Raw genomic sequence first — 19,611 nt, 5'->3', positions numbered from 1 at the left:
GCAAGCAATAAATAACGGCCATTTGGCCACTTACTACCCAAGTTGCCCCAAGTAGATATTAAAGCGCCCTGCACAAGAATATTTTCATTACACTACAGCCATCAATAAATCGCACAGTACAGGATAATGCATTTATTATAGAATAGCTATCACTAATAAGTAAGATGATGACATATTAGTAGTAAAGGTTATGGCCATTGAAGTCCAGTAGTCAAATAATATGAATTCATTTACCTTATATACAAAGCACATTTAGTGGTCTAATTCGACATTGACTCTTCATCTGTCGAGAAATATTCCTCGTCTGAATATTCCCCATCGCCATAACCATCTTCTGAAGCGTAAGCAAAGGCCTCATTGTTGATGAGATCTCTGGTATTCTGATCGTCACGGCCCAAATGCATAGCTTCTGGGGCATCAATACTTATAGGTTCTATATCAGTCCTACTTAGTGGAGTTATGACTGGATCATCATCACAATGCATAGGAGCATACTCATATGATGGAACATCATCTTGATAGGCATCATCGTCACTTGATTTGACATCATTATCATCTAATGCCCTCGGTATTGGTGGACTGTCGTAAACATTCCTATTTGTGAACTTCTGAACAACATACCAATTCCCTTTCAACCGTAAATCTTTTACATAATAACATTGGGAAGCTTGGCATGCCAACACAAATGGCTCGTCTTTATACCAAGTGCGTGACATGTTGACACTAGTCATATAGACGTCCACTCGGACCCCCCGTCTTTGATCACTAACGTCAAACCAATCACAACTGAACAAGTAAACGTGACACCCTCCCATATAGCGTAACTCCAGGACTTCATTTATAACACCATAGAAGTCTAGATTATTAGGCAAATTTTCCCCCTTTACAACAACACCAGAATTTTGTGTCCGTCGCCATGGTTCACGTTGTTTTGAATGGAACCTTTTCCCATTTATAATGCAAGCAGAATATGTTGCAACCCAAAGGTCAGGACCGCAAGCTAATGCATATAGATCTGCGGAAACATCTTGCGGGTTGACTATACGTTGGTCTTGAACCTGCCAGGATAAGGTGAACCGCCTCAGCATGTTAGGAGTTCGGTATTAGTGGGGGAAATATCTAAGTATTTAATGGATTTTGGCCTTACACGTTTCTTGAACCAAGTTGGAAACTCATTCTTGTGCATGCGATCACAAGAATTTGGCGTATGCAACTTACACTTCTCGTAGTGCTCACTGCACACAAAACCCAAGGCCATGTATGTAAAAACCATGGGGACATAACACAAAATTACCCAAATCTGTGATTGGAAAACATAAGTAACTGTTTGAAATATATGAAGGATGCATACTCTATGTAGGGTTGAATCTCTACGCAGTTGTTAAGAATGTACCATCGAGCTGAGCTAAGGAGTTTATCATCTAATTTCACATTAGATGCTACGCCCAAGGGACGAACATGTTGATTGAAAATTGAGAAACCATCTATGGTGTCCTCTCCTCCGCCATCAATGTTGCGATCAACTCGAGTGAACTTCGTCTCAACGTCTTGAAGGTACATTGAGCAAAAAGTTAGGCATTCAAGGTGAATATATGCTTCAGCTATTGAACCTTCTGGTCGTGCTTTATTCTTGACATACCGCTTGAATTTGCCGAGATACCTCTCAAATGGATACATCCATCTATATTGTACTGGACCCCCAAGTATAGCCTCACGGGGTAAATGAATAGCTAGGTGGATCATTACGTCAAAAAAGGATGGAGGGAATATCATCTCCAACTTACATAGGATGATGACAATATCACTTTGAAGCTGGGATAGGTGAGTTATATCAAAAGTTCGGGAACACAACTTTTTGAAGAAACTGCTGAGCTCAGTCAAAGCCAAGGCAATGTCAGGTCGTAAGAACCCCCCAACTGCGATAGGAAGTAGGCGTTGCAAGAAAACATGACAATCATGGCTTTTAAACCCTGATATTTTGCAATCACGTACGGAAACACAACGGGCAATATTGGAAGCAAACCCATCAGGGAACTTAACCTCCGCCAACCATTCACAAAATTTATTCCTTTCATCTCCGTGGAGTGTGTACATTGCAGGTGGCAGCGTAAACTTCTCACCTGCATGCCTCAAATGTAATTCCTTCCGCATACCCAAAATCTCCAGGTCACGTCGTGCATTGATGTTATCTTTGGTTTTGCCAGGAATGTTCAATAAAGTACCAAAGATGTTATCACAAATGTTCTTTTCAATATGCATAACATCCAAATTGTGCCGAATCAAAAGAGTTGACCAATAAGGTAACTTGAAGAATATGCTAATCTTTGTCCAATTCAACTCTTCCGAAGTGCGTTTTCTCTTTCTACGGGATTTACCAAATTGCACATCCCCAACCATATGTAGTTGACTGACAATGTCTGATCCAGATAACACCCTTGGTGGAATACGGTGATCTTCTTTACCATTAAACAACCCTTTCTTCGATCTCCATATGTGGTCTGGCGGTAAGAATCGACGGTGTCCCATATAACACTGTTTCCTCCCAAAGTTCAACCAATTTGATTCTATATTGGCATTACAAGAAGGACATGCCAATTTTCCTTTAGTTGACCACCCAGAGAGATTACCGTAGGCAGGGAAATCATTGATTGTCCACATCAAAGCAACATGCAACGTAAACGTCCCTTTAGTGGAGGCATCATATGTAGGCACCCCATGCTCCCAAAGTTCAACCAATTCATCAACCAATGGCTGCAAGTAAACGTCAATGTCATTACCTGGTGATTTAGGACCAGGAATAAGTAGGGATGTCATGAAGAATTGGTCTTTCATGCATGACCAAGGAGGCAAGTTATACGGCACGAGGATAACTGGCCAAATGCTATACGGTTTTGCTAAATTGTTGAAGGGGTTGAAATCGTCACTGGCCAAACCGAGCCTCACATTGCGAGCGTCCCCAGCAAACCAACTATGGTCTTTATCAAATGTCTTCCAAGACTCAGAGTCTGCTGGATGCCTCATAATGGTATCAGTTGTGACTCGTTGGTCTTTATGCCATCGCATATCAGTGGATATCTTTGTAGACATATATAACCGCTGCAGTCTTGGAACCAACGGGAAATGACACAACACCTTTTGAGGAATAACTCGTGTCCCATGTGTAGTTGACATCCACCTTGAAGCCTTACAAACGGGACATTCATTCTTATCAGCATTTTCCTTCCAGAATAATATACAGTCGTTTGGGCATGCATGAATTTTGTGGTACTTGAACCCCAACCCTCTCTCCAATGACCGTGCTTCTTCATATGACGATGGGCATGCAGCATCAGGAAAGGCAGCCCGCAACAAGTTAAGCAACTGGTCAAATGACTTAATTGACCAACCACCAAGGGTTTTGATGTGTAGCAACTTGACAACGAATGAGAGTTTGCTAAATTTTGTACACCCCGTAAAAAGTGGACGTCGGGCATCCTCTAGTAGCTGATCAAAAGAAGGTTTACATGAAGTTTCTGGTACGGAGGGGTGTGAAGTTGTTGGAATAGCGTCACCTTGGCTACCTTGAGGGACATTATGGAATGTCCCTGCCCATACGTCATCTAACATATGGTCCATGTCATCGATGTATTCATCCTCATCAGTGAGATCGGGATCGGAATCGACATCAATCAAAGGGCGAGTTTCCTCCTCCCCATGAAATATCCATTGGGTGTAAGTAGGGTTGAACCCTTTAATGAACAGGTGAGTCTCCACCTCTCTGAAAGGCAAGAATAAATTATTAGAGCATAGCCGACAAGGACACCGGATTCGGTCACTTCCCATAGCATGGCTTCGTGCTAGTGTGAGGAAGTGGTTCACCCCTTCGGCATATGCAGGACTTCGAAGTCTATCGGGCAAGTTCATCCAACTCCTATCCATCTAAAACGGGTTATACGACATAATTAGTTTATCTAAAGATTTCAACGCACGAAATAGGGAGAAGAATCACACCATGCAATGAGTACCAAATGACTGAAAAATTAAAGGCAAATAATATATTGTACAAGTGTGCTAGGTAGTTACCAATCATGTCATAATGAAGCATGCATGCAGTAATTGTAATTGCAAAGTAAAAACCATCAACCATGTGTTTCTAAGCATTTATCAATAAACAAATATGCTAAATATAATTCTGATTCACATAATAATTAAACAACATTGAACTGTTGGAAACATGGCATATTTATAAATAAATAGACAAATCATTACAGCATGTAAACAGCTGATGGAACAATTCATAGCAGACTTACCACATAATATATTTGATCATGCTATGGACGTCATATTATAAGGTAAGGATTGATCACGATTGATGAACCTGAAATATCTTCCAATAAACGATTAGATCATGCAAATAAACTTGTGCCAACAAAATCGGGATCATGCATGTATCGTAGCTAGAAGAAATGGGCAAAGAATAAAAGAACAAAACAGAAAATATTAATGGTTGAACCGTAATATCGACAGTAAGGAGTGACAATACTACCAATTTTTAGTTAATTTTCACAAAGAAAGAGTCAAAAGAGTGTATTTTATATTCACGATGAGTCTCCCATTTAGTTTTCAACTGGAGTAAGTGATACAGTTTCAATACTGTAACGTATATTACCTGTCCAACGACTTTCAGTATTTTGAAAGCTAGTAAGGCTAAGGTTTTTGGTATTACGCCTATTGCATAAGGAATATCAGAATTGTATTGAACTCTTCATCAACACAAAGTTAGAAAATATTAAGAACTATAAATACAGGTTTTCTCTTGATCATGGATGAAGGATCGCAATATCATTGAAGAAACTATGACAATGCTATACATTAAAAAACCCAAGACAATATGTGAATCTGTCTAAGTTAAATTTAGCATGGATTACAAATGAATAGATGCTAAAAAACTGATATTCCTTATACATGCAGTGTGAGTTTTTTTATGTTATACTTTAAGCACATAAAGATATATTTTGTGCTCTCATTCTCTCAATTTTACAATGGTTTCCAAATAATTTCGTGTTGGGGACATCTAATGAACATGCCCCTTGCATATAATCTTTAAGAAAACACTTAAAAAGGAATGATCACAGTAGGGCAAAAATAATTATTTCTTAGTGCTTTTTTTTGCTTGAAGCTTCTAAAGCAAAAGGACATTGTGCAGTAAATTTGCACAACCCTCTAATGGTATGGATTTCGACATTCATTATACTGGCATTCCCAACCTAATTAACTGAAGTAATAAATATAAGCGGTATTATGGAAGCCCACAAGCTGCAATAAAGTGGCCATAGGACTTGGATTTAATAAACAATTTAGTTGTTTAACTTCCCCATGGTAGCCCAAACTTTTTGATCAATATGCAGTGAAGGTCATGTTCATTGATCAAACAATTCTCCCAGGTAGCTTGGCTAGAAGCATGTGTTTCAATGATCTTCACTTATATTGCAAAAGTTTTGGTCAATTTAATCAGTAGTCTCTGCACCTACAGGCCGATTTGGTCAAATTAACTGGATTTATTCTTAATTAAATTAAACGTATACGCATACTGCAATTAATTATAAGTAGGTCATTGAAAAACTATTCGGTCAGTACTACATACTGCCTATATATATATAGGGTATATATAGAATATCATGTTTTGATTATCGACCGACCTTAATCAACCTTAGAAATTTAAGTACCTCAAGTTTCAAACTATATATATTAACAACTGAAATTCATGGTGGACATGTGCTTTAAATACTTGAATGCAATGATCAGCTGCGAAACCGATCGAGACTAGTCATAATTTATATATGGCTCCCAATTAGCTAGGCACTAGATCAAATTCTTCATGCAGAGAAAAATCTCAAGTAACATATATATATATATATATATTATATACTTGAATTATATATATTGTTTCATATATAGCCATAGGTTTATATATATATATAGTGCTCAAGTATTTTATATAAAAAGAACTTAAAATATTTTATAGTAATATTTAGCTAGGAAAGACATAATATTGGCTTTCGATGCATGTGCATGCAGGAGTGTACATGAAGCGTATGATCATGATCATAAAGTGGCCCGGGACATGACAACGTTAATTTTTGTGTATCTATTAGAAAAATCATGTCACTTTTTACCAATATGTATGATCTCGTACAAGCTAGCTAGACTAGTGCTTATTAAAGTATAGATCATCGAAGTACGTACTACTTATTAATTGAATATATTACGTGTGGTACGTACTACTTCCACATATATCAGTAAAAGCATTCCCAAGAACCCTGTATTATACATGCAGTGATATGCTGTATTATATCAATGATATGCTGTATTATATAGATAGTTAAAGATGAATGTCTCAAAGTCATGGTTGCTAGCTAGGACAGAGCTAGGGAGATCGATGATCTGAAAAGAACTCAAAAGAGGCCGGAGATGAATATTGAGCTCTTTCTAGAGGGGAAACTGGAAAACCTTTTGGACTCGTTTATTTATTAGAGTTGCGTGCCAGCTTTGCATGCATCATGTGGTGCATTACGGCAAAAAATAATCTAATACACTCTGATTCTCGTAGCTCAAACAGCAGAGACAGAACAACAACAATGAATGCAAAATAGAGGAACAAGCGGCACTAAAAATTCTGGGAAATCGGGATCAAAGTACAAGCAAGAAAAAAGGATCCCCTAACTCTGGCGTTATGCAACAAACTCATTAAGGGGGGGAAGAAAAATGCAAAGGCAACAATAGATTACCTGGAGCCTCGGTTTGATTAGCTATTCTGCCCAAAATCTTAGAAATTTCTCGAAATGGAGGGACGCAGCTTCAATTTGTACGGGAAGGTGGAAATGGAGGGCACCGATTGTGGAGATTTCAATCGGAGAGAAGATCGTCTGACCACTAGGGTTGCCGCGAGTGAAGGCCAAATGTTTGGGACTCGAAAAATGGGGCGGTTGCAAGGACAATGGAGTTGGCGCCGTGCGAGGTTACTGGGAACGGATTTGCTTGCATGCAACTGCTGTGGCCGGAGTCTGTTGGGGAAAGGGGTGGAAGTGCAGAGGGTCCTCGCGCGTCCAAAGCTGGGGAAAATAACCACTTTTTCTTGCTTGGCACTCTTATGCTATAACCCGACGAAAATCTCTTGCGTGGCAAAGCTTGTGTTAATCAGCAACGCACAAAGTCGTCATAAGAAAAACAATATTCCGACGCAACATACATCTTAAACAACTCGGTTGGTTTGGGAATAAAGTGTCTGCAGCGACTTTTGGGTCGTTGTAAAAAACGACTACTTGCGTCAATTTCTTTTATATCGAACAAAAAATAGTTGGTAAAGGGTAGTTTTGTTGTAGTGGTATTAGTTTCAATATTAGTACTGTGTTGATCTCTAAATTTTATTTCCTTATCTATCTCTGTTTTTATATTAGTGATGAGAAATTTGGCAAACTTTGATGGAGTAAAGAGGATTAAAACCTATTTATATAACATCCCAAATAAAGACATAAATTCAGAAAACAAGAAAACATGCTTTTTAAAACATAAATTATAATCATGGATTGTGCAAACGCAGCATACTACCCCTCTTGAAAAAATTAGTAAATATAGAAACCACTTAAAAAATTAATTAATTTTTTAATAGCATTGTTTTTTGTTTCTTTTAATTTTTGGGAAATATAGAAATATTACCTAATTTTATACAGAATCGGTCCATAGATGTTACTATTTGTTTTGTCAAAAATTCTCAAAACTATCACTGAATAAACATTTAATTATTTGCATCGAAGTGCTATTTTTCTTTATAAATTGCACTATAAACTATTCAAATTCACAATTTACGTCATAACCAACTAAAACCTAGAGTGTCATCTCTCATTTTTAAAGGAAATGTCCACAAGGTTTCCCTTTCTTTTGGTGGTAGGCCATCTCATTAGGACAGTCCTTTTGAAAAAGCTATATATGAGTAGGATAATTGTAACTTTTGGCTAGCTACTCTACATCAAGACAGTAGAATTTAAAACATTTTACATGAACAACTATCATCTCCAAGCAATGATCACTTTTTTGAAAGTATCAACAATGCTTTAACATTACTGACAGGTCTTCCCTTAGTGAAATGTTTGATATGTAGAGATTCAATCCAGAAACATAATCCAAATCTCATCACCAATCAATAAATGATCAATGACCAAAGTTTGTTCCAACTGATAGATAAAAGATTATGTCTTTTCATTTTCTAAAGAGGGAAAAACAAGGAAATAAGACCATTCTAGCAAACCAAATCATAGAAGTAGAACCATACCTGTGTCGAGTTAAAAAGTATGAAATCACCGCTTATCTTAACACTCGCATGCATGTGGACCAAACTTCCTCTCAATGAGTTGGTCTCCACTCATACCGTATGCCCTCGAATAATTGATTAGATTTGAGAAAAGACAAACAAACAAGGTATTATTTTCTCCCCATTTGTGAATATTTAAAAAGAGTGTTCGAGATACTGGCTGTGTTCACTCAATTGACATAACCGGATATGTAATGAAATTCAAAGCAAGAAAAAATAAATAAAATAAAACAATGAGAGGAGAGTAGAATAAAAAGAGACAGACAAATAAGGGATGATTTCCTTGAATTTATCATGAGCACAAAATTTCTTTGAATCATGTTTGATTTGTCACGCAAAGTCAGACCGACTTAACAAAATATTGAATCTCATAAATAAGTTAGAAAAAGAAAACATCCGACCAAGCTAAAGTCATCTTCCTATAGTTAAAGAATTGCTAAAAAAATCAAATACATTTATCCTACAATCTATTTTTTTTGAAACTATGTTAAAAGAAACAATATTAATTCTAGATCAGTAATTTTTTTTTTTTTTTGTCTTAAAATGATGTTTGGTCCTATTGAGTTGGTTTTGTGTTTCTCTTCTCGAGTTTGATTGGCTAGCTGCTTATGCATATCCAAATTTCTACCTTCATTATATATATAATGATATATGGATTTTGTGGACTATTTGAAAAGTCGAAAATAAAAACTAAATAATAATTTCATATAAGAAATAATAAATGCCAAACGCCCCATCAAACCAAAGTCGACTCATATCACATCGCTAAAAGTACGTAGCGATTGATCAAACTTTCTAAAACCACGATATCGAGTGATCATAATACTCGAGAGAATTAACTAATTATCACCTTATTAATCACCTAATTGGTAGCTAGGCTAGCAATTTTTATACTTGTAACTTAAGAAGGCCATTACGGCCTGGAATGACGTAGCCGCTACTAGTAAAATGCCACCCGCTGCCGACAGAATCAACCACGGCTTGTCAAAATACTCCCGCTTGAAGCTCGCCTCCTTCCACTTCCACCTATTCTGATAATGCTTGTCCACATCCTTGAACAATTTCCCCAAATAGAAGCCGTTATCAGCATTGAGTACCAAATCCTTGCCCGCACGGTTGATGAAGTCCGCAGCCTCGGAGTCGTCGCCAAGGTAATTGTCAATGACATTGCGCTCGCGAAGGTACTCGATGTCCTCGCTGGTGTTCACCAGGCAGTCCAAAAAAGTAGAGTAAACAGTGAAGTAGTTCTTGCATCTCTTGTGGCACTGCTCGAATGCCACACAGTTCAGCAACAGACATCTCATCAAGTCGTTGATGGCTATGTTTGGCATCTCAATCACACCTTTCTTGAATTTCACTTCTAAGAAACTGTCAGCTTTGACTGGACTGACCTTAATCCCCGCTAGCCGGAGCTTTGAGACGCAGTGAATGAATGTAGTCTCTGTAGGGAATTCTGGTCCCTGTTGCTTGTCGAATGGCGTTAAACTACCCGGAACCAAGTCCAGCAAATGAAAGGGCGGATCATTTTCCGTTGCGTTCATTGAAGTGAAACGGAAAATGTCTAAATCGAATCTTTTCATTCCGTTCTTAAAGAATTCCAAAGCAGCATATATCAGATTTCGTCTATCAATGCCATGGTCAGGATTGACACGAGGGTCACGGGTAATCTGATATATCTCTTGCAGAACGAAAAAAGGGATCTGATTCTCAAGCAGGAGAAAGTCCCTGTAGAAATACGGTACCATCCACCCCAAGGCTGCAAGAGATTCGCTGGAGTCGACTTCTTTCCTCGGTCCAAACATATCAATGATTTCTATTATAAAACAAGCATCAACAATCATCATTTCAATAAAATCAATACCTGCGACTTCGAACTCTTCAGAATAACACTTTCTGATATCCACTTCAAGTTCGCTTATTCTTTGGAAGCAGTCATAATAGGTATAATGCTGGGTGTGTGGCTCTTTTGCCTTAACCAGCATGGAGCCTAAGCACTTCCTCTTGTAATCTTCGGCCATCTTGAACTTTTCATCACGGAGGTTGTAGTAGTAGGGCCCGATGGAGACCATATTGGGCTCGTACGAGCTGCCATTGATTTCCTTGAGCCTCGGGAGGACTCTGTAGATGCTCCTAGTGATTCCAAGGTAGGCTTCTAATTGTAACTTGTTGGCTTCTTCGGAATATTTCTCTACCTGCTCGATGGCCATGTTGAGGAGGTCCTCATGCGTGAACTCCCGTATCGGCTTCTGATAATTGGGGCGACTGGATTCTCCTCTGTGAGAAATTCTAATTTCCATGGTGAATGTTGGCGTTGCAAAAACTATGAATGCCGTTCACTGCTTTATTGTACAGGATAGGGCCTACAACTGGATCCGGATCTGGATATCTGAGAACATCCGGATCCGGCTTTTTAAAATCAGGCGGATATCTTCCGAATAAATCTAGTTATGAATCTGGGCGGATATCAGATCTAGATTCGGATATCCGTGTTTTATAGCCTTTATGTTTAATATTTGGAAAAAACTACTGTGCTGCCTGAGTTTGACCACATGTCAAAATATATATATTCTTTTATTTAATGATTAAGAAAATAATTTTAAATGTAGTAGTATATTTTTTTACTTTTTAAATATATTTAAATATATTAAAAAATATAAAAAGAAAATTAAAAAAAAAAAAAAAAAACAACCAACTGGTCGGCATACGACATAGGTGGCATGGTAGCCGCGTCATTAATATTTTATACAGGATTCTAATTTTTTATACCGGATTCCAGTTTTTTCATAAAACTTTTAAAGCCTTCTTTTATAGTCTTTATGTTTAATATTTTTTAAAAAAAACAATTGAAAAATTCATGATTGTGGGTAGCAAAATTCGGATATCCGTTTTTTGCTTGTATGTAATAAAATTTATTTTTTTAAAAAAATCTAATTATACACTAATTTGCACACCAGTTCAATGTAATTGGTTAAAAAGTATATTTTATTAAAAATATTATTAATTTAAATTTTAAGTATGAATGAATCAATATTGATACATAGATTAGTACACGACTTTGCTTGTATATAACAAAACTCGGATTATTATTAAAAATTATATTAAATTGGAAAAGTGTGAAGTAGCATTCCAAACATTATCATCTTTCACAGGATCCCTAAGAAAAACTCGGACAAGGGAACCCTCAACGGTGCCTGTAGATTTCCCCACAAAAGTTCACAAACTTCCAAATCTCCAACTGATGTGTTTGAAGTTCACAAACTTCCATTGCACCGGATGAGACCCAAGCTGTCCAAACCTAACAATAAATATAAATTTAAAAGGAAAATCAAGAACCAGATAACTCCAATAAATAAGCCGATCATAACAAAGGACTTAGTAACAAGCCAAACCATTTAAAAAAAGAAAAGGAAAGAAATTATAGATGTAAAAAAATGATCCTTGAGATATTAGAAAGAGAGAACATGAAGGGATAGAGAGAGATATCATCACCATAGGATGCCAACAATACAACTCCATACAACTTCGTTCATCTTCATTAAGTAAACAACAGTTTTCCAGTTGAACACACGAATAAGACCTAGAAATCTAAAATAATTGCAGTTTACTCTGTTTTACATGACTTGACTACCTTCCTAGAAATATCTGGAAAACTAACAATCCCCCTTGTATTTTCCCCATGGATGCCTATACAGAACCCTGCAATTATTGATGCAACAGAAAAATACCCATCAACTATCATCTAAAAATAATTAAAAAATCACAAAATCTCAAATGCACTGCCCATGAAATCTTTATAAGAAAAACAAAAAGTTTCCATGAAAATGTCAAATAACTAGTGTGGTGGCTTCAAAAGACCAAGACGTACAAAAATGCAATATTGAGAAAAACCAAGCCAGAACCAATCTGAATATCCTTTATAAGAGGCATAGTAAAAGAGGATAAAAACTGTAAAGAGGTAAGTATTACCGTGATTTTCAATGAATAATTTTCTCACACATTTCATTGATAGAAGTTCAAAAATATATACAGAGTATTGGAAAACTAATTTAGGAAACATGTAAACCGTAAGGCTAAAACTAAGCTACTGTTACAATATACAATCCTAGAATTCAGCCTTAGAATCATTCTCCAAATATAGAATTAATGACAGAATATTGAGCATGATTTTCGGCTATATATGCTCTGTTTTGGTTTGAATGGAATCCACACATGCTTCCCTTATATGCCCCCGCAAGATTGAGCTTCCATCGGCAAGACCAATCTTGGTACGTGGCAATTCTGTGCGCTGTTTTGACAGTGGCTTTGTTAACAGATCAGCCAATTGATCCTAAGTATGCACATGTTTAACTTGGAGGCTTCCTTTTTGCACTAAGTCACGCACAAAATGAAGATCGATCTGAATATGCTTCATACGTGAATGATTGACTGGGTTAAAGCTGAGATGAGTGGCTCCTAGATTATCACAAAGCAGTTGGGGAGATTCTTTGACTGAAAAAGCTAGCTCCTTGAAAAGAGTGGACAGCCACATTGTCTCGGAAGCCGCATTAGCTAGTGCTCGGTATTCAGCCTCTGTTGAGGAGCGTGCAACAGCCCTTTGTTTCTTTGAGCTCCAAGAGATGGGATTAGGTCCCAAAAAACTGATATATGCAGAGGTTGACATACGGTCATCCATATTGCCAGCCCAGTCGGCATCGGAGTATGTCCTTAAGACAGGAGAGCCAGCTTTGTGGATCTGAATACCATAGAAAATGGTTTGTTTTAAGTAGCGGAGAAGTCGTTTTGTTGCTGTCCAATGATTTGTAGTTGGCTTGTGCATAAATTGAGAAAGTTTGTTGACTGCAAAAGAGATGTCTGGACGTGTCAAAGAAAGATATTGAAGGCTGCCAATGACTCTACGAAACTCAGAGCTGTCCACAGCAGCAGTACCATCAATTAATTGAAGAGATTGTGTTGTAGAAAGAGGTGTTGAAACATCTTTTGCACTACTCATACTGGTGTTGTCTAAAAGTTCACGAACATATTTATGTTGTGAGAGAAATAACCCAGCCCGAGTAGGAATTAGCTCAATCCCCAAGAAAAAATTAAGATAGCCCATATCCTTGAGAGAGAACATATCACCCAGTTGCTTTATAATATTGGCCACAAGAATTGAGTTATTTCCAGTAATAACAAGATCATCAACATAGACTAGGAAATAACATAGGTTGGAGCCGTGGCTGTAAATAAAAAGAGAAGAGTCAGCCTTGGAATTGTGAAAACCCAGTTGAAGAATGGCATTTTTGAGTGCTGTGTACCAAGCCCGTGGGGCTTGTTTAAGCCCATAAATTGCCTTTTTCAGTCTACAAACATGGTGAGGTTTGGACAAATCCTTGAACCCCGGGGGTTGGGCCATGCCTTTTTCAGCCCATAATAGTTGCTGGTTTAACCACAGGACTGAAGGTTTCTTTGTAATCAACACCAGGACGTTGATTATAACCCTTAGCAACTAGACGGGCTTTGAATCTGTCCACTGACCCATCAGCTTTCCTTTTTACTCGGAAAACCCACTTACAGCCCACAGGTTGACAGTTTGAAGGTGGTAAAACTAGGTCCCAAGTCCCATGTTTCATTAGAGCAGTAAGCTCAGTAGACATGGCTTCACGCCAGTGAGGTTGAGAAATGGCTTGGCTCACACTCGTTGGTTCTATGGTCTGGGGAAGAGGGTATTTGGACACTGTATGGAGTTGTTTAGGTTTGAAAATTTGATTCATTGATCGTGTGGTCATGTTGTGAGTATGTTGGGGGGGATTATTTGTTTGGGGAGGGTTTGTGAAATTCGAATTGGAGGGATTAGAATCTGAACCTAGGTTTGTATCCATAGATAAAATAGGAGAAGATGTGGGTAGATTTAATGGAGAAACATTCCTATTTTCATCTAAAGATGGATTCGGATTAGAAATATTGGGATCTACAGCATGAAAAGAATCATGAGGGAAAGAAACAGGGGGTCCGAAATTACCTGAGGAGAACGTGACAATAGCAAGTGGACCTTCCGGAAGGTGTGAGGATGTTGCTGCGCCGGACACGAGTGATGAAGGGACTGCAACCTGCTGGGCACCAAATTGAAGAGGAATAAAGTTGTGAGGTTCTGGACTTTTCGGGATGGAGACTGAAGGTACTGGTTGAAAGGGAATGGAAGGTTGTTGATTTTCATCAAACAACACGTGTCGGGAAAAGAAGAGTTTTTTCGTTTGAGGTTCAAGGCACTTGTATGCGTTTTGAGTGGGTGAATATCCAAGAAAGAGACAGGCTTTCGATTTGGGCTGCATTTTGTTTGAGTTATAGGGTCGTGTGAGGGGATAACAAAGACAACCAAATTTTTTTAATTTTAAATAATTTGGTTTTTGACCAAAAAGAACTTCAAAAGGTGATTTTTTTTGAAGAAGAGGTGTGGGCTGTCTATTTATGAGATAAGAGGCTGTTTGAAAGGCATGAGGCCAATAAGAAAAATCAAGATTTGCATCATGAAGAAGTGTAAGGCCCGTTTCAACGAGGTGACGATGACGACGTTCAGAGACACCATTTTGTTGCGGGGTATGTGGAGCTGTGGTGTAGTGAGTTATTCCATGAAGCGAGAGATATGATTTCAAAGCAATAAACTCACCACCATTGTCTGAATATAATGTTTTGATTGATTTTTGAAAACGAGTTTCAACAAACTTTTTGAAATGCGGAAAAATATTAGAAACACCGGATTTAGTGATCATTGGATAAAAGCATATATATTTTGTATAATGATCAACAAAAATAAGGTAATATCGTGATCCATCAATTCCAATATAACTAGCTGGACCCCACACATCCGTGTAAATAAGTTCAAGGGGCTCATGACTTTGGAGACTATTGGCACGAAAGGGTTGTTGATGGGCTTTATTAATAGAACATGAATGACATAGTGAAGACAAATTTTTGTTCGATGAAATAGGAAGAGAAAATTTCTTAACAAGATGATGAACAATTTTAAGAGAGGGATGCCCAAGACGCTTGTGCCATCCATCAATAGAAGTCCGTTCATGCACATTAGCAACTTCTTTTGATGTCACCATTGAGTCCAGGAAGGTATAGATGCCATTGTCACATGCTCCTTTTAGTAGAATCGCCCCCGTTATCTTGTCCTTCACAAGAAAATAAAAAGGGTGAAATTCAACAATGACATTATTTTGTTTGGTAAGGTGATGAACAGAAATTAGATTTTTGCAAATATTTGGAACACAAAGAGTATCACGCAATGTAAAAGTTCGGTGAGGAGAGTGCAAAGACAAAGAACCAATGTGTGAGACCGCCAAACCTGAACCATCACCAAGAATTACTTCATCAGTTCCATCATATTCGGAATGAATAGATAAATTGGAAAGATCACCCGTGATATTATGGGAAGCGGCCGAATCAAGTAACCAAGTTTTGTCCTGTCCATTGGAAGATGTGGCACAATTGATAGAAACATTCTGGGAATGAAATTTCGGACAGGACTTTGCAATATGGCCCAGCTGATCACAAAGTTGGCATTTGGGCTGGTAGCGCCGATTGGAATTATTGGGCCTGCCAGAGTTGTTGTTGGAGCGACGCCCATCACGTTGGGCTCCATTGTTATTTCGGCCTAGGCTAAAACTTTGATTTCCACGTGCAGTGTCATTTTTCTTGAAGGACCACGAGTTATTGCCCCCGTGTGAAGACTGCTTCGTCTTTGTGAAATTTGCAAAAGCAACCAGCTGCTGCGTTGTAGCTTCCAAGCGCTGTAGATAAGCTTCATGTCCAACCAGAAGATCGTGCAACTCCTCAAAGGCCAGTGAGGATTCTCGGGCTCGAATAGGCGCTGCTATCTCTCGAAAATCTGGACCTAAACCATTCAACACATAAAGAGTTAGGTCATCATCCGAAATTGAATGATCAATAATGGCTATTTCATCAGCCAAGGCCTTCACAGCATGAAGATATTCGGTGATAGACCGATTGCCACGCTGGATTAGAGTGAGTTCTTCCTTTAATTGCATAGCACGAGTTCGGGATCGGCTAGCATATAAATTTTTAAGCTTTTTCCAAGCTTCATGGGAGGTCTTTGCCGTAGCAATGAGGGGGGTGATTGAAGGGGATGTGGAAGCTAAAATAGCACTCAGGATTAATTTATCCTGTCGAACCCAGTGGGTTTTGTGCAACTCATCAATGTCGGTACCAGCAGAAGAGGGACACCGAAGGGTGCCTTCGACAAAGTCGAGTAAATCGTAACCAATAAGAAGTGCTTCAAATTGAGCACGCCATTGAGGAAAGGTGGAGGGAGTTAACTTTTCATTGATTTGGGCAGTGATGTTGAGAACAATGAGTGGTTTATCGGCTGCGGAAGGAGGTTGGGTGTTGAGAGAAAAAGTTGGGTTTTGATCGGATGGGGTAGACATGAGAGGGACTTGGATCGGTGACTCGGTAGAGATCGGCTCTTCTGATACCATGTAAAGAGGTAAGTATTACCGTGATTTTCAATGAATAATTTTCCCACACATTTCATTGATAGAAGTTCAAAAATATATACAGAGTATTGGAAAACTAATTTAGGAAACATGTAAACCGTAAGGCTAAAACTAAGCTACTGTTACAATATACAATCCTAGAATTCAGCCTTAGAATCATTCTCCAAATATAGAATTAATGACAGAATATTGAGCATGATTTTTGGCTATATATGCTCTGTTTTGGTTTGAATGGAATCCACACATGCTTCCCTTATAAAAACAATGGTAGAAAGGAAAACGATTTATCAAAGCAACAACAAAGTATATAATCCCACAGAACGCATCAAACCCACAAAATATAGCAAATCAACCAACCCATCGGAGCTCTTATATAGTTGCAATGCATTAAATGGTAATTATTATTTTACACAAATCGAAGCCAAAACAAATATAAAAACAATCGATCAATCACTCAACAGAAAAATCTAGTTGTAAGCGATTCTGCACACTAATATGTGCACCCATCCAATGTCATTGGTTGGAAAGTAGATTTTATTGAAAACAGTGCTAATTTAAATTTTGAATATGAATACATTAATATTGATATGCAGATTAGTATACGAATACGCTTGTACGTAGCAAAACTCTCACTCAAAAGAATAAGAAGCGTTTTCAAGAATGGCTAGTGAGAAAGAGAGAGAGTACCAAATCCTAGATCCGAATCAGCGAAGGAACCCCAGATCCGATGCCTAAGGAAATGCCACCAAAGAAAATGGAAACCCTGGCTTGTGGAGAGAGAGAGAGGGAAAAATGTCGAGAGAAAAAGAGAGAGTACCAGATCCAAGGGGCTTTCGCAGTGATGAAAACTGACGATGTAGTCACGAGCTATGATAAATCGAGCTGAGAGCCAAAGTTAGGATTTTTGGAGAGAGAGAGAGAGAGAGAGAGAGAGAGAGAGAGAGAGAGAGAGAGGAGTGAGAGTCTGAAATGAAGTTAGCTAGGATTTGAAATGCTTATGCAAAACACATGGTAACCGGTTATGGATATGCGGTTATATAACCGACCCAGATGCACACGGCCTGATTCATCATGTTGTTGGCTTCATAACCTTTTGCATATTTCCAAATTTCCCAAAAAAAATGTTTACACAAGTACATGATCCGTCACTATGATCATAGACTACTGTGCCATCTGGGTCAACGCGATCCAAAAAATTTGACTACGATCATATAGACTACGATCATAAACAATGTCGTTGGCTTCATAACCTTCTTCATTGTCTGTACAAGAAAAGTTTCTTTGATCATCATTTGGTAATAGCTAGGCCTTGCTCTGATGTCCAAAAAATCTACTCTACTTGCCACGATTCATCCACAATATCGCTTGCTTTTGTCCAGCCATATGTAACTGATAGCATTTGATCTGCCCACATATCCTGATCTCCAGTAAATGCCAACATTATAACATATTCTCTAGTGACTGATGAAGTTGTGAAGTCAATTTTACTAAGATGATGAAGAATATCAAGTTATCAAATCAACAACGTGATGACGATGAAGAAGGAGAAGTTATGAAGTCAACAACATGATCATAATGAACAAGAAGAAAGAAGAGGAGGAAGAGGAGCAAAATCGAGAAGGATTGTATAAGTTGTGTAAATGTTGTAACTTTCAGAGTTCAGAGCATTGGTAATGACCTAGCCATTTGCCAATGTAAGTCTAAATTTTAACTAAATGTGTGAAAAAAAAAAAAAAATCTACATTGGCCTAGCTATACTTCTAAAGTTTGACATTTGTGCTACAGTAAATCTTAGAACCTTTCCAAACCTGGCGAGCTACTGTTCTGAGACCTAATGTATATTTTATGATTTTATCTCCTTCCCTCTCTCTTTCCCTCGTTTTTTCTCTTTCTTCTGAGTGAAACCTCCCCATTTCTTTCTTCTCCCGAAACTCACTTTCTCTTCTTCGACCCAGGCAAACCCCACTTCTCTCTATTGCAGGAATCTCTTCTTCAACCCACAAGCCCTCTTCTCTCCATCGATCGTCCACGTTGCCGTCATCTTCTAACCCAAACGGTAATCTCTCTTCCTCACTCCTCTCTCCCTCTTCTCTGTGCGTTCTCTATAAGACTTTCCTCTCCCTCTTCTCTTTCTATTTTCTCCTATTTTCTCTTCATCCAGTGATTGAACCGTCTTGTATTTTGCTTTGCAAGGGCCATTGATGTGTTGAACCCCTTTCCTTGCCAATGAATCTTCGTCCAAAGTTTGTGCCATTTCCTCCACAAATCTGCCACAACAAAATCGCGATTTGGGTAAATCATTTGGTATTTGTTGTTTATAAATTGGTAGGATTGTCTGTGATCTATTTGGGGAATCTATGTTGAGGGTATAAAGGAAGAAGTTGTTCTTTCTCCTGGGCATGCACTTTCTTTTATTACTGCTAGGGAAGGTACTTGTACCAATTTCTCCTACTCTGTTCATCTTTTTTTCATTCGTCGTTGATCTTTTGTTTGACATGAGTGTCTGGTTATGGTATTCTTTATTGAAATTTAAGTCCACTTGTACTAATGTCAAAGCATCGTCACATTGATTTAAATAATTTCAACTTGTTGAGTAGCCAAAGTCACACCATAATTTCATCATCTCTTTTTTACTTCAGATCTCATTTTTTATGGGTAAGTTACATATGGCCCTTCTATAGGGTCTTGAACCCGTGAGGACAATGGTATTAATTGAACTAAAGATCATGTACAACTTTGGTATTTCATATCATTAGTTTCAGATGT

The 19,611-nt window shown here is 38.1% G+C and overlaps 3 protein-coding genes and 1 long non-coding RNA gene across 4 annotated transcripts; 1 reads left to right on the top strand and 3 right to left on the bottom strand.

Moving 5' to 3' along the window:
- Window positions 1-260: 260 nt before the first annotated feature.
- LOC122298762 lies at window positions 261-3,918 on the bottom strand. Its single transcript, XM_043108623.1, has 3 exons — window positions 1,352-3,918; window positions 1,148-1,235; window positions 261-1,058 (listed from the first exon to the last, which is right to left on the bottom strand). The coding sequence occupies exons 1-3, from the start codon at window positions 3,916-3,918 to the stop codon at window positions 261-263; spliced, it is 3,453 nt and encodes a 1,150-aa protein (XP_042964557.1).
- Window positions 3,919-9,225: 5,307 nt separating this feature from the next.
- LOC122298761 (UPF0481 protein At3g47200-like) lies at window positions 9,226-10,644 on the bottom strand. The gene has a single exon (XM_043108622.1). It carries the CDS (start codon window positions 10,642-10,644, stop codon window positions 9,226-9,228), a length of 1,419 nt encoding a protein of 472 aa, XP_042964556.1.
- Window positions 10,645-15,772: 5,128 nt separating this feature from the next.
- Window positions 15,773-16,827, bottom strand: LOC122298760. The gene is made up of 2 exons (XM_043108620.1): window positions 15,930-16,827; window positions 15,773-15,792 (listed from the first exon to the last, which is right to left on the bottom strand). Exons 1-2 carry the CDS (start codon window positions 16,825-16,827, stop codon window positions 15,773-15,775), a joined length of 918 nt encoding a protein of 305 aa, XP_042964554.1.
- A 1,924-nt stretch (window positions 16,828-18,751) lies between these two features.
- Window positions 18,752-19,378, top strand: LOC122298370. Its single transcript, XR_006239397.1, has 2 exons — window positions 18,752-18,901; window positions 19,039-19,378. It is a non-coding gene; the product is annotated as an uncharacterized LOC122298370 (long non-coding RNA).
- Window positions 19,379-19,611: the final 233 nt, after the last annotated feature.

This window comes from Carya illinoinensis, chromosome 16 (genome assembly GCF_018687715.1).
Source record: "Carya illinoinensis cultivar Pawnee chromosome 16, C.illinoinensisPawnee_v1, whole genome shotgun sequence".
NCBI classification, from domain to species: Eukaryota; Viridiplantae; Streptophyta; class Magnoliopsida; order Fagales; family Juglandaceae; genus Carya; species Carya illinoinensis.
The sequence above is the reverse complement of the archived record's forward strand: the minus strand, read 5'-3'. Positions and strand labels throughout refer to the sequence as shown.